Consider the following 15,621-nt stretch of genomic DNA (forward strand, 5'->3'; position numbering starts at 1 on the left):
TGGCTCATCTACATCATTTGTTCTGATAAAATGATCTTTAGACACATATTTCTGTTCCAACAGTGTGTAGGCCATATTGGTAAAATGAGACCTGAACGTCTCTAGACTGGCAGAGCATGCAAGTAGGGGTGACTATTGGTCTGGAAATCACTATTGCGATAACTATTGATATTGAAAGAAACTATTGCGATAACTATTCATATTGCAACAACTATTGCGATAAATATCGATAGTTTTCGGTGTATCATTTTAGATTGATTTTAGAGTTGAATTAAACCTTGGAACTGAAGTTTCCTTGAATGTGATAACCATAACAACGAATAAAATGTAATGTTTGAGATATGACTGATTTGTTTTTTCTTTACCCTAATAATTTAAGAAAAAGAAACTTCCACATTACTATGTGTAAATTACTACCACTCATGATCAAAAGAAAAACAAATTTGAACAGCATTGCATGTATTTTATTTGAAACTGTAAAACTATGGTAAATACAATCGAAACTATTGATATTCCTAACTGAAATTGATACTATTGATCGCAAACTGATTTAACAATCGATTTATTGACTTTAAGTGCTTACCAATAGCAATAAATTGATATTTCGATTTATCGTGACACCCCTAATGCAAAGACATACGGATAATAAGGCCAACTGTTCTAGGGGCCATAACCTATGGGCAGGATGAACAATGTCCTTTTCAAATCAATGCTGATACGACAATCCTCTTACTGCTACTGCAATGATTGCTAATCAATCAATCATTTTACAAGGGGACTTCCCAAAACAACGGAAACAGGCAGAGTGGTCGATACATCTGGAGAATTTTTTCTTGTTAATAATTGAAAATAACATGCTTCCAGTAGCATGAATATCAGTGCTGTCTACCCCATCCACTCATCCTGAACTTCACAAGATAATTGCCTGCCACTGTACGAGGTATTGATACCTTCTTCACCTGCCCATACAGCGGAGGCATGCACATCGTGACAAGTGATATTGACCACTTTACCAATTCCTTTATTATAATACACACTCAAGGCTGGCTATCCAGGTCATGCAAACAGCTCCAAAGCCGCAGAACACGATTACAAGGAAATGTGTCTCAAACTCACAGTCCTACTATATGTATACTATATTAAGACAACTAGGAACAAACTTGTTTTCTAACAACATAAAAAGAGCCACTACATATGGCCACCAGGTGTGAAGTATTACATTTTCATCCACATTTTCAAAAAATATAAGGCAGTTTATTATGTAAATGATTTTATTAAATGAACTATTCAAAATATCTGTGCACATTAACCATCAAAGAATATGATTCACATGACGCATGAGTGTAAGGTAGGACTTTCCATATGCAGTGTATTCATCGAGTGAGTGAGTGAGTGAGTGAGTGAGTGAGTGAGTGAGTGAGTGAGTGAGCGAGCGACCGAGGTTTTACGCCGCTTTTAGCAATATTCCATCAATATCACAACGGGGGACACCACAGATGGGCTTTACACAGGTAAAGAAGAACACAAGCAGATTGGTAGTGTTTGTTTGTTACCTAACGCCACACTCAGCAATATTTCAGCTATATCAGTACCGTATTCGACTTAATAAGCGCCCCGCTCTAATAAGCGCCCACAGCAATATTTGCTGATATATTTGCTAGTGAACAATCCCAATTAGCACCCCTTCCGATTCATCAATGTACACAAGACTTATTTATTTGCGTATAATACACACTTGTGTGTTATATGCACCCTTAATTATGGGCAATTAAATTCTAGGAAAATATATCTGTCGTACATAAACATTTCAGGCTGTCACCATAAACCACGAACCTATCTTTCAACTCTGTTTTATTCACCGAAATAATATTCCCAAAAGAGCCCCCTATTTCTAATTTTGAGAGCGCCCTGGGCGCTTATTACGTCGAATACGGTATATAACAGCGGTCTGAAAATAATCAAGTCTGGAACAGACTATCCAGTGACTGATATGAGCATCGATCTACGCAATAGGGATAGGATGACTTGCATCAACCAAGCCAGCGAGCCTGACCACCTAATCAGCTCTTCTGACAAACATACCAGTATTTGCCTATTACAACAAGCATGGGTTGCTGAAGGCCATTTGTAACCCAGATCTTCACAGGTTGATTAGTAATGTAGCAGGTGGGAATGAAAACCAAATAATAGATATTATCCCTTATGGTGTTTATCCAATTCTGTTTGAAAAGACTGGAACTAATTAAAACACAACAACCAGACATTATCATTAGCAATGATAAGCACTGCACGAGTACCAAATAAACGATAATTTTCTTTAAGAAAACATTTCTGATTTTGCATCTATCCAACATTCAACAACATGATATTACTCATAGGCAGAACCAGATGCAGAGGTTGTTCAGTTAAGCATTATTGAAGATCATTATATTGTACTGAGGTTTGTGAGTGAGTGAGTGAGTATGGTTTTACGCCGCTTTTAGCAATATTCCAGCAATATCACGGCGGGGGACACCAGAAATGGGCTTCACACATTGTACCCATGTCGGGGATCGAACCCGGGTCTTCGGCGTGACGAGCGAACGCTTTAACCACTAGGCTACCCGACCGCCCCACTGAGGTTTGTGAATACGTCCTACTACGGTACTTATCGTAAGAGACCTGTGAACACCCGGGTTTGAATAGGCCTTCAGCAACCCATGCTGGATGTCAAAGGTGACTGTGCAGGATCGGGTGGTCAGACTCGCTGACTTGGTTGATGCATGTTATCGTATCCCAATTGGTGGAACGATGCTCATAATGTCAATCACTGGATTTTCTGGTCATGACTCGATTATTTACAGACAGACGTCATTTAGCTGGAATATTGCTGAGTGCAAGGTTAAACAACAAGCAAACAAATTTATCGTGAGAGGTGATGAAAGTTGATTGGGTGGTCTGTCGTTGTGGTGGCTTGGCTGCCTGCGTGTCACCATGACAAATAGAAAGGGATGGCATTGCTCATGCTTTCAATCATTGGTTTTCTGACCAGACTTGATAATTTATGGCCTATCACATTATAGCTAGAACATTTCTGATTAGGGTTGTCATGATACTAGGGCTGGGATGGGTAATTCAGGTACTCGGGTCGGGTGGGTACTAAGTAGGACTACCTGGACCCGTGGTTAGTCACGATTATATTGTTTAATGGCAAAAATTATCCAAAACTCTATGGTTACATTATAAGTGACAAATGTTCACATTTCTTTCCGACTATGCACATTCCTTTTGACTTTATATATGTTTGCATAAAGATAAAACTTCAGTCAATTTCAGTGTACGCATGACCAGATCATTTGATACCTGTTATCTAAAAACATTTTGACAGGAGTACGGTCAAATGTTTCCCAATCAGACATTTTGTACCTTTCTCTTGAGACCTACAGCGGGTACCCGAGTAGGGTCAGGTAATAGGGGGGTGGGTACCCGGGTTGTAAATTTGGACTCGTCCCAGCCCTACATGATACGTCTCTTTTGTGTGAAACAACATTGCAACGTCAGGCACGATACTTTACGTATCTTCACATTTTATTCATGTGAAATTTTCCATTTTGAGTTTGTTCCTACAAACTGTTTTACTTATAGTTATATGACTGGCCAAGGTAGGCATGTTCAGACATCATCATGCAGTCAGATGTAGTATTGTTTCCAGAAAGGCAGTATCAAGTCATATCACCTTCATAATATGACTGTTTGAAAATCGATACAAAATGTGTGTGTGTGTGTGAGTATGGTTTTACGCCGCTTTTAGCAATATTCCAGCAATATCACGGCGGGGGACACCAGAAATGGGCTTCACACATTGTACCCATGTCGGGAATCGAACCCGGGTCTTCGGCGTGACGAGCGAACGCTTTAACCACTGGGCTACCCGACCGACCCCGATATAAAATGAAATCATCAGTAAACAATATCGAGTATCATATAAGCAGGCTTAAATTGACGATCATCAGTGAATTGCGACAACCTATTTCTAACAGAGCCTTGAAACAAACAGACAAATTGTGTATTAAGGCCATAAGCGTCTGACACGATCAAGGATCACACACCATGAGCGACATCCATATTAAGTCAACATTTTATCATGTTCAGTTTGAACGATATTTTCAGTACCCTGCTAACATTACTTCAACTCAATGTTTGGAGAAAAAAGTACTTGTCCTCACCGGTCATATTTATCTATGCCTTCGGATGGCAGATTAATGAACTAAGTACTGCTGTGTCATGTCCTTCTTCACCTGCCCATACAGCAGAGGCATGCACATCGTGACAAGTGATATTGACCACTTTACCAATTCCTTTATTATGAAACACACTCAAGGCTGGCTATCCAGGTCATGCAAACAGTTCCAAATCCGCAGAACACGATTATAAGGCGACGTGTCTCAAACTCACAGGTCCTACAATATGTATGCTATAAGACACCAGGTGTGAAGTATCACATTTTCATCCACATTTTAAAAAAAATATGAGGCAGTTTATTATGTTAATTGTTTTATGAAATGAACTGAGTACTGCGGGTCATGTTCAGACATGTACAGACAATGGTTATAATCTAAGAAGCAATATACCAGTACTACACAAGCTGCTCTTCTGTTATCAGGTATATCAGGGATGGCAATGGGCTGGAAATCATAGAGGGCTCTAGACAGGGCATGTCACAGAAACAGCCCAAACTGAATTCAGCTAAATATTGTCATTGCTGGCATTTGTTTCTCTGATACCTGTTAGTATCTATGACAGTGTTAATTTAACATCTAAGATGACAATTCAATAAAAATATACTTTATGATGCAAAACTAAACAAGACTAATTTAATCAACATATTTATATGTTCAATAAATTGTACATCATTACAAAGTCTAACCAAAAATAACTACTAAGTCAGGTTTATTGATAATAATATTGCTAATATACCAATGTACTGCAATATGTCATGGTTCATGCCATTACATTAATAACTTTCATCATGTATCTCTACAACAGATGGTGCAGATGATAAAAAGATAAGGACTCCATTTCACCCACAAAAATAATTAATGAAAGCCAACATCAGGCTTCCCCTAGACTAACATCTAGTCTCTGAACATGCTGACATGAACATATCATACGGAAAAAAAGTTGTTCAATTATCTTCATAAAAATATAATAAAAGGGAGCCCAAAGACTCTCTTCACCCTGATACTGCAGTAATCTAGACTTGCCAAACATTATAGACTTGCATGGCCTGTATTTGATATATATTTGTATCAGGGTCTGTAAGACACTAGGCTTACTCCATGCTTAATCTGTGTACTCCATGAGGAGATAGGACCCAACTGTTTCATGGCCCAAGTACAGCTCTAGAGGCAGCAATGTAGTGGTGAAAACTCGTTTCAACTGTTTATTTAATAGTCCTAACGATATATAGAAAATTCTTCCTAGCAGGGATAGACAGGGCCATTAGTCAGTTAGTCTGAGACTAACAGAGTGACTAGTTGTTTTCTACCAAAATCTACAAAGTGGACATAATTTCTTTGATAGGCATTTACAAGTTGGAGTACTAAGTAAGGATAAGAATTTATGGATGAACAACTTCTTTATTACAATTAAGAGCGACGTTTCGGTGTAGGTGTAGGTTCTAACACTGTTATCGCTTGATAACGGTGTTAGAACCTACACCGAAACGTCACTCTTAATTGTAATAAAGAAGTTGTTCATCCATAAATTCTTATCCTTATTTGGACATAATTTATTGATAAAAACATAATTTTACGATTACGATGACATTTCAGTACAGATCCTTATACCTTTGTCAAGCGAGGTAATGCCACCATTACAGTAAAATATAGAAGTTGTTCTCCATAAACTGTGTCTACTTCGTCATCCGTCAACTTCTAAGAAATGCCGATCAAACAATCTACCAAAATGTAGTGTTTTCACAGACTTGTCCAAAATGAGCAGCAGACTAGACTAGACCAACGGTGTCTGCCCCTACCAAACTGTAACCATTTTGACTAGTTGTATGGAAACCTGAACTATAAAGGAGGTTTAGTTGTAGTCTTGTTCAACTAGCAATGCTAAAACTCACAGGTTGTGGTGACGAAGGCAGGTCCAAACTTTCACCAATCTCTGATTTCGTCACCCCCGACACTCCTGAATCCTCACGCTCAAGCGACTTGCTGACAACTTTTTCGTAAGATTTAACAAAACGTAAATATTGGCGATACATTGCTGAGTGGCATGGTTTTACAATTTGATTCCAAATATAATCTTCTACTCAGGTTGCTGGGGCAACAAGAATGCTGAAAGCTGATGGATCCTTGGACTAATCAATGAGTAAATGGGACCTGTGACATACTCCGTGAGAAGCCTCCCAGCTAATGGTCACGAGTTACCTTCATGTCTTTCACTACTGATGTGTTTACTGAGAGATCTCCATTAACCATCTAAGTGTTGAAAGCCGAACACTCCACAACATCACAAACTTCACCATTGTTCACAGGTCTGGAATCATGTGTATGCACTTCATTGGCACCGTGAGGCGGCATAGCACTTACAGATTTACAAGAACATGTTTTGATCAATATAAACCATGTCTCATAATGCAAAACTGCCATGGTCCGTTGATTTGCAGGCTGAAAGGTTTTAGGTATAAAAATAAGGATTTTCCAATTGTTTTTCTCCCAAAGTAATTTTTGTGTGTGGACTTTTACATGTATTTCTAACTTTTGTTTTGTTTGTTTGTTTGTTGTTTAACGCCACACTCAGCAATATTCCAGCTATATGACGGCGGTCTGTAAATAATCGAGTCTGGACCAGACAATCCAGTGATTGACATTATGAGCATCGATCCACGCAATTGGGATCGATGACATGTATCAACCAAGTCAGCGAGTCTGACCACCCGATCCCGTTAGTCGCCTCTTACAACAAGCATAGTCGCCTTTTACAGCAGTATTTCTAACTCTTTCAGGGATTGTTTTTTAATGAAGTCTTTTTACTTTCAAGTCTGTAGAGGAGCAGTGGGGTGGCCTAGTGGTTAAAGCGTTTGATCATTACGCCAAAGACCTGGTTCGATTCCTCACATGCGTACAAAGTGTGACACCAATTTCTTGTGTTCCCCACCATGAGTTTGCTGAAATGGTTCTATAAGTGGTGTAAAACCATACTCACTCACTCAAGTCTGTAATTTCTATGTTATATCTAAACTGCTTTTAGCTGAGCTCACTATTAATGCTGAACAGAATGAAACGACTAAATACTGACTAAAAAAGCAAACAGATAAACCTTTAAAATAAACTGCGAAAAAGAACTATAACAAAATTATTAGGGCTGTCATTATCTTCGGATACATTTCATTACAATACATATCACTTGACAGTGGTAGAAACTAACATTTTTAGTCCACTAGTCCTTATAATGATAAGATATAGCAAGACCCTTAAAAATGGCAAATTTCTACTAGTCCTTATGATACCTTAACTACTGGGCACTTTGGCAAGGACTATCAGACTAGTGCCAATATCTAATTCTGCTTGACAGTAAGGTCGCTACATGATACACAATACCATTTAATACACGCTTGTAGCCAACTAAAACAAATGTGTTCCTACTATTTTACATGTCACCTTTATCATAAGGTGACATCAAATATTCAAAACATCAGTCTTGTTTTGTGCCTCAATAGGTGATCTACAGATATGATACTCATGTTAAAGCATAAAGTATCGCAAAGTATGAAATGTTGATCAGTCTGTACCAAGCACTTTTCAGGCTACCAGCCAGAATAAGGCTCTTAGCATCTTTTTCAGTTGATTTTCAGTTGAGTTTTGTGTTACTAACGTCGTATATGGCCCAATATATCTGAGCTTAATAGACCTTACAGAGTTTTACCAGACTTGTGCTTTGGAATAGTGGCTGACACAGTCCTAGACTAGAATCATAACATCCTTATTTATCACAGACCAGTACATCTCCAACCTCAGATATGCACTACTCACACTGCCATACAACGTAAAACACACAATCTCAGCTAACAGCCTTCAAAGGGTTAAAGATGTAGGTTCCAGTTTGGGTTACTACAAAGCCTGAGATGTAGGTTGAGGGGGTCAAGCCATATAACAGTAAAGCTGCCATGCCATCTAGGTTGTAGGTATGAGCAATCACACACCCAGTGACAAAGGCACTTAAGAAATAAGGTACGATAATAGGGTACTTTAGGTATTTTCTCCACTTCAAACAGTGCAGGATGCAGAAAACAACAGACTGCTGTACCACACAGAGCTACAGATAAGCAGCGTATTTACATAAAATACCCCCCAGCCCAAAAATTCAAAATCCAATTACTTTCAAATAACTTGCATACTGAAACGCATGCATAAAATGAAAAACTCAAATGTATAAAAACAGCACAGGTTTATACCTAGACTAACATCTAGTCTCTGAAATGAACATATCGTAAAGAACAAAAAAGTTGTTCAGTTATCTTAATAAAAATATAATAAAAGGGAGCCCAGTGACTCTCTTCATTTTCAGACTGCAGTAATCTAGACTTGCCAAACATTATAGACTTGCATGGGCTGTATTTGATATATATTTGTATCAGGGTCTGTAAGCATGGTAAGACAGACTAGTTTATACCCAATGAAGTTTTTTCAGTATGCGTACAAAGGACCTAATTTCCGAAACACAACTACAAGCTAATTTACTTCCCGAGCCAAGCCTATATATTTAGAACAGTTATATAAATCTAAAACTTTATTTCATTTTTTTAAATCTTAAAATGTTCACTAATTTTGGGAAAAACCCAATAGTGATGAATAGATGGGTGAAAAATATTGGTTACCCAATGAAAAATGTAATAACCCAATTAAAATAGAAACCCTCGAGTAAAAAAGCTCAGTAGCTCAAAAAGTTATCTGGAGCTCTGGTACCACATACCTTACTAGAAAATTAAAGCAAAAAGACATGATCTCTTATAATGTTAGCTTACTCATCATGTCATCTTTGTTATATATCATATTACATTATTACATATATTATTATAAAGTGGAGACTCTGTCCTAGTACAAGAACAATTCTTCACTTCAACATTACTTCTTGTTGTTTATTTGCTGTTTAACGCCGCACTCAACAAAATTCCAGCTCTATGACGGCGGATCAAGAATGCTCATGATATCAATCACTGGATTGTCTGGTCCAGACTCGAGTATTTACAAAATGCCGTCATATAGCTGGAATATTGCTGAGTGCGGCGTAAAACAACAAACCAAAACCAGCTGGACTGCTGCACTAGCCAATATGCTGTCAATATTCCCGAGAGTACTGCACTGATAGTTACTGCTGGCTACTTAACAGAAGCAATGAAATGACTACAATGCAGTGATTCACATGCTAACTGCACATTCGTGTGCCTGGGTTTCTGGTTACAGGTCTTGAACCACAGTAGAAACAAATACTATAAAAAGCATGTTCAGTGATCAATGGCTCTTTACTTCTTCAACATACAAGCATGGGTATAGTTAATGATTAGCTGATAAAGGCCTTGACCATGTCTGAGAGTAAGCCCAAGATTTACTGTTACCATAATGGTGTTAATTGTATTTTAAGCCTATGAAATTTGAGCCAAATTTAAATCATGATCATTAAGGTAAACAATTAAAACAAACATGACAAAGATAAATTTTAGCATGTGTTTAGTACATAGAAAGAGACTATATATCATGACATGTGGACGTTCTGTATTCTGAAAACAGAGAAGTGGGCGTGTTGACATTGGGTACAATAACCATAAAACATATCCAGTCAACAATCACGATAAAATTTGTTCCTAAGTCATAAATGTTATGTATTCAACAAACAGTTAGGAAGTAGAGTTAAATCCCATTTTTAGTGAGTGAGTGAGTTGGGTTTAACACCGCTTTTAACAGTATTCCAGTTATATCGCGGCATGTCAGCTTAATGTGGGAGGAAAGCCCGAAGTGATGCAGGTCTAAGATGTTTACCACTTTGGTGAAACCCACGAGCACAGGTATGGTGCTGACAAACCTAGAAACATAATCAGGGCGAACCGGGATTCGAACCCACAATCATGGGTTTCTAGCGTGGCCAAGGGACGCAACTCTGCACAGCGAAGCGCGGCGCCTTAGACGACTGGGCCACCCATGCCCCCCCCCCCCCCCTATTTTTAGTACAGTTTAGCACTTAGTTAAACAAATCACACATACCAGGCACACCTGACATTCCTACCACAGCTTGTTACTACTGGTGAGTGTGTTGATTAATCACACTGAATTAATGATAGCCTAGGCTCCCCCACTTCATGTTCTTACAGTGGGAATTGGGGCACTCCTCCTGAACCAACACACACAGACATATAGCTATCGTTACTAAAGGGCAGCTATATTACAGATTACATGCCTTACTGTTACTGTTGATTAACACTTCATTAGTTTCTTTGTTGTTAATGTTGCACTCAGCTATAGTTGAGCTAAATGATGTCAATCTGTAAATAATGGAATCTGGACCACCCAATCCAATGATTGACAACTAGAGCATCGATCCACGCAATTGGGATACTATGACATGCATCAACCAAGTCAGCGAATCTGACCACCCAATCCTGTTAGTCACCTCTAACAAGCATTGTAGCCTCTTACAGCAAGCATGGGTTGCTGAAGAGCTATTCTAACCCAAATCTTCATGGGAGTTTTCTTAAGTAACTTAGTTGAAACATCAACCCCCCCCAAAAAAAATATATCTTTTTGTAGTCACATAGAAATTAAAGCTTAATTCAAATTGAAAAATTGCTAATTCTGTTGAATATTAACATGACTACAAAAAATAGTACATTTTGGGAAATCTTCAACATCTAAATATTATTTCACATTATACAAAAAGAGTCAAAAGGCTATTGATTTACATAAACCAACACATAAACAGAAGGGTCAAATATTTACCTATCACTAAGTCATCATGTCATCATAGATACGGCTAGGACTTATTCTAAATTCAAAACATCACAAACGAACTTAAACAATGTTAAACATGTAAAATGTTCAGTTAATTAAACTACTACAAAACTTGGTCTGATCTATTTGTATGTGCATGCTGCGGTACCCAACATTATCTAAACATTACTATCACGATAAGCAGAGGTAAAGTATGCTACTACGAACAGATAATCATGAGAATAGACACTCCACATTCAAATTAATCAGGTAGTTATGACCAGTAATCAGGTAGTTATAACCAGTAATCAGGTAGTTATAACCAGTAATCAGGTAGTTATGACCAGTTTTGGGTCAAGTAGGTGTCCTTACCTTGCTGGGAGGAAGGTGTGAAGCTGGCTGCTCGTGTGATTGTCAATGTAGAAATGACACCAGTTAAGTAGCCAGTCACACTTTAGACAAACTCAGACCACCTGATACCAGGGGCATGTGCTTACAACAGTCTGTGGGAGTGTCAATCTGACAAGCCAGGATCTACATGATCCTTCCCACCCTCGCCACACACATCCTAGTGGTAGAACCTTCCAACACATCACCCAAAGATATGGCCTCCTGTTTAATGTACATTGTGACAGTTTTCAAATAATGTCCCCCAGGGACAAATGTATAGTTCCTGTTGGACACATGTGACAGCATCCTGTTTCTACATCCTATTGATGTAGAGCTGTGCTTGGAAAGGATATGTATACACTGGTACTTGGAAAACATAAAGATCACCAACAGGATCTTCACAGGGGACAACAGGCAATCAGTATCAATACAGGTTATACTAGAATCCTAATATTGTTATATAAGTGTTTGAAATTAAGCATAACAGAAAGGGGGCACTGTCACAATTTTGTTTTAAACTTTAAAGTTAAGGGGATCCCTAGATTCAAATATAGGAGCTAGCCTCAAAGACCTACTGTATTCATTACAGTGTACAACATTTTGAAAAGGCAGAATTTTGCTTTTTAATTCCTTATTTACCTTAACTTGATTTCTCACACATTAGACCAGTCACCTCTGATGTGAAACGACCACAAGTAGAGCTACTTCCTTTTCACACAATAACCATAGACTATGATAGTGGTGGTTACCATATTTCCTTCTTCTTTCATTCATTGCTTAAATTAGCAGTTGATTGAAATAATAAATAAATTAAGGAATATTCTAAAGGTAGTGGGGGGAAACTGTTAAACTACCAAACCTGGAAAGCTCAATTTTGTAACACTAAGACTGGCATTGTTTTATATAAATAAAGGCAATAATTATGAAGCTTATCACACAACCAGCAGTATCAAACTTTCATTATCAAAAACTTTATAACCACAAATCTTCAGTTTCTAGAGGTGTGGAATCTTTCCCTGGCAGGATACGCCCCTTATACCTATGTGTATAAGAGCAGACAGACCTACAATGATCAAGTGCTTGTGTAACTGGAATATTGCTGAGTCACTGTACCAGAACTCCATAGTACATTGTCTGTTCGGCCAGCCACTCTGTCTGGTTCAGACCGGGCAACAAAGACATGTACATATTGCTGGGAAGGAAGGGTACATGAAACAAAATGTGGGATGTTGGCAGACGTATTCGATCTACCAATCCACCCCACTCACCCACCCCCTAAGAATTGATCAGAAAGCATTAACAAACAAAATTTTGAAGAATCTTCCAAATTTTCAAAGAATCTAACATCTTTGAATAAAAGTATTGGTAATACTATTGTATTGTCCCTTCACTAGGCTAGTGTTAGCCGAACTGGTTCACTTAGTTTGGTTATAGGCTTGTAATTAGGCAATAATGTCCCCAGAGATCTGCTTGTAGCATGGAACTAATACTCTATAGTAACAAACTCTGGTGTCTTTTGTCAAATCCACATAATTTGATTCGCGTGTTAAACCATGGACACTTCTATTTTTAGAGAAGTCGAGTCCATGTTTTGTCATACAAAGTGATGAAACACAGCGTGATTTATTTCTCAAATTTCGATTGTTACAATATTCAGCAAAGCACATGACCAATCCGCGCACCTGCCGGTCAACATGACAAAGCAACATTTCTCCGTGCGGGAGTGGTTGTGGTAACGTGACAGTCGACGGTGAGGAATCTACTGTTACAAAGGCTGCTTAACTTTGAATGGCCGGTAGAAAATAAATTAGGATTTATGTAAGTTCCTTATCATTGGAGAGCAATGCATAAATTGGTGGACCTATTAAGGTTGACTCAATCTTACGATCAGTATGACATGACCCGTCAAGAAAAGCGTTTTTACTCACCAAATTACAGATGAAGTTCGAGAGCTACCGGTCGACGATAGATGGACAGAAATGCTTCGGGTCACGTGACAGTCTGCCATGTGCGTGTATTTGACCGAGGTTTCAGTTGTCTCCCTTTTTTGTACTAGGTTATGCTTGTACAATGTAGGATTCTTGCCGTACTTACTTTTTCAAGTTATTTCAATGATCCAGACCATTCAATCAACCAGTGTATGCTATATCGAGTCTAATATACCTTATACAACATGTACAAGTTCAAGACATTCAGAGCTGTGTGATATAGCCGGATCCTCTTTGGGTGTGCTACGTAACTTATTTATAGAGTGTCATCAATCACTGCAGTGTCTGTCCCAGAGACAGTTGCATCACATTGTGGTTGGAATACTGTCGAGTGTCGCCTTAAAAAATTAACAAACGAATATGTACATTTTTGTATTGCATTGGCTTATAAACATCCTTACACATAGCAAACGGTTATACAGTAAGAAAAACACGTGAGCTATTATAATATAAATCTAGAATTGATCAAACACACCTGTGTTTTGTAAAACAACAAACAATAACTTCATGAGTTAGGTTTATTATAGGTTTGTCATTTACAAATGAAAACATGTTACAAAGTGAATTGTTTGACGACTAGCCCGTCTCACAGCCCCTGAGCCATATTATTGTCCTTTCCGATCAGCCCTTGCTGTAATACCAAATCTTTATTTCTGTATAAATTACCACCAAAGACAATAAATAGATCCTAATTGGGCAGATCGGGCATTCGAGCCACGATCATAGGTTTCTACCATGCCTGTTAAGGACGCATCTCTGCACAGCGTGAGTCATGTGTATGGACTGCAGATTTTCAGAATGTACTCGTATTTACTTTGATGAAATGTTTTACGCTCATCACTCTTGAGGTCACGATAATCATGATCTTCCGTGTTATGACCCACTCCTGACCAAGAGAATAGCCAGGTATTCATTCCTGGATATCCGATGTTTTTTTAATAGTTTATATGCGATGCGAGCAACGGACACGTGTGTGAGTTCCGTGATGGTCTTCGTGAGTTCGATTCACACAAAGCGTACATAAAATATAAAGTTAACGTTAAGTGTCACGCTTAACTTGATGCTTATTAACAGTATGATAATTTGCTTGTTGTTTAACGCCGCACTTAGCAATATTCCTATATGACGGCGTACTGTAAATAATCGAGTCTGGACGAGACAATCCAGTAATTGACAGTATATGTGGCTATGCGATTTGAAACCTAAACCTTAACACCGACTTGTGTTCCTATCACACCAGCTGTAATTTTCACTGGAAGATTACACCGTTCAAAAACAATCGGAATCATTTTACCTTCAAGTGACTGGCAAGTTTTGTTATGTATATTTAAACAAACGCATACAATCTACAAAACAGCTGAATGTGTTCATAATTCATGGTTGGGAATTGAAAGTGATTTGAACTTGACGGTACCTCCCCTTTTGTAAACACAAAAATATGCCAATTTCGTATTATAACCCCGAAGTAGAAAATGAACGTCTCTATTCCAAAAGCTAGAATTATACTAACATCTGCATCTCTTTGTGGAACAATCTTCATAGTGAAAGAGGCCACTGTTTGATAAATATCCGTACTTAAACCAAGTGTCGTACCCATATAAGTACAACACCGTTACTATGACTACAAGTTCTACATGCCCTGAAAGTAAATATTTTACATTTCAGATTCAGATACCCATGTAGCTCTCGAAAGCTAGATCTATATTTGGAGTAAATATTTCAACCAGTATGTGTTTGAGGTTAACACCGTGACGCATGCCGTCATATCTTGATTCTATAAAGTATAACGAGAGCCAACTAGAGGAGGTCGGACCCTCCCGGAAGTATGACAGCGGTGATATGGCTGTCCATGCATACAAAGACCTGTGTATATATTTTCAAGATATACGTTGTAGTAGTGTATGGTTATTAATGCCGGTAATTTACTATAGATTTAGCTTAAGTTAGTTCGTGTGACATAATGCTGTTCTATGTATTGATATGATATGCCCCCTCATGTGTCAAATGTACAATCTTTACGTTCATATATATATACACACACACACACACACACACGCACGCAGACAACGCACGCAGGCACGCACACACACACATACATACAAACATCTTCAGCAACCCATTCTTGCCGTAAAAGGCGACTATGCTTGTCGTTGTCGTAAGAGGCGACTAACGCGATTGGGTGGTCAGGCTCGCTGACTTGGTTGATGCATATCATCGATCACAATTGCGTGCATCGATGCTCATGATATCAATCACTGGATTGTCTGATCCAG

General features: G+C 38.4%; 1 protein-coding gene across 3 annotated transcripts in view; it reads right to left on the reverse strand.

Annotated features, from left to right (window-relative positions):
* The window catches only part of LOC124136205 (peroxiredoxin 1-like), a 34,383-nt gene extending 20,943 nt beyond the window's left edge, over positions 1 to 13,440 (reverse strand). Inside the window, exon 1 of one of the 3 annotated variants that reach the window (XM_046502068.2) lies at positions 13,289 to 13,440. Coding sequence is in view for 1 of the 3 variants with exons in the window: in XM_046502067.2 (XP_046358023.2) it covers positions 6,110 to 6,250 (141 nt within the window). In the remaining 2 variants the exon portion in view is untranslated. Of the gene's footprint in view, positions 1 to 6,109; positions 6,345 to 11,342; positions 11,495 to 13,288 lie in introns of those variants that run through there. The other 2 variants (XM_046502069.2, XM_046502067.2) reach the window with 2 other exon arrangements.
* Positions 13,441 to 15,621: the final 2,181 nt, after the last annotated feature.

The sequence above is a fragment of the Haliotis rufescens genome, unplaced genomic scaffold, assembly GCF_023055435.1.
Source record: "Haliotis rufescens isolate VD_foot unplaced genomic scaffold, xgHalRufe1.0.p SCAF_2, whole genome shotgun sequence".
NCBI lineage: Eukaryota > Metazoa > Mollusca > Gastropoda > Lepetellida > Haliotidae > Haliotis > Haliotis rufescens.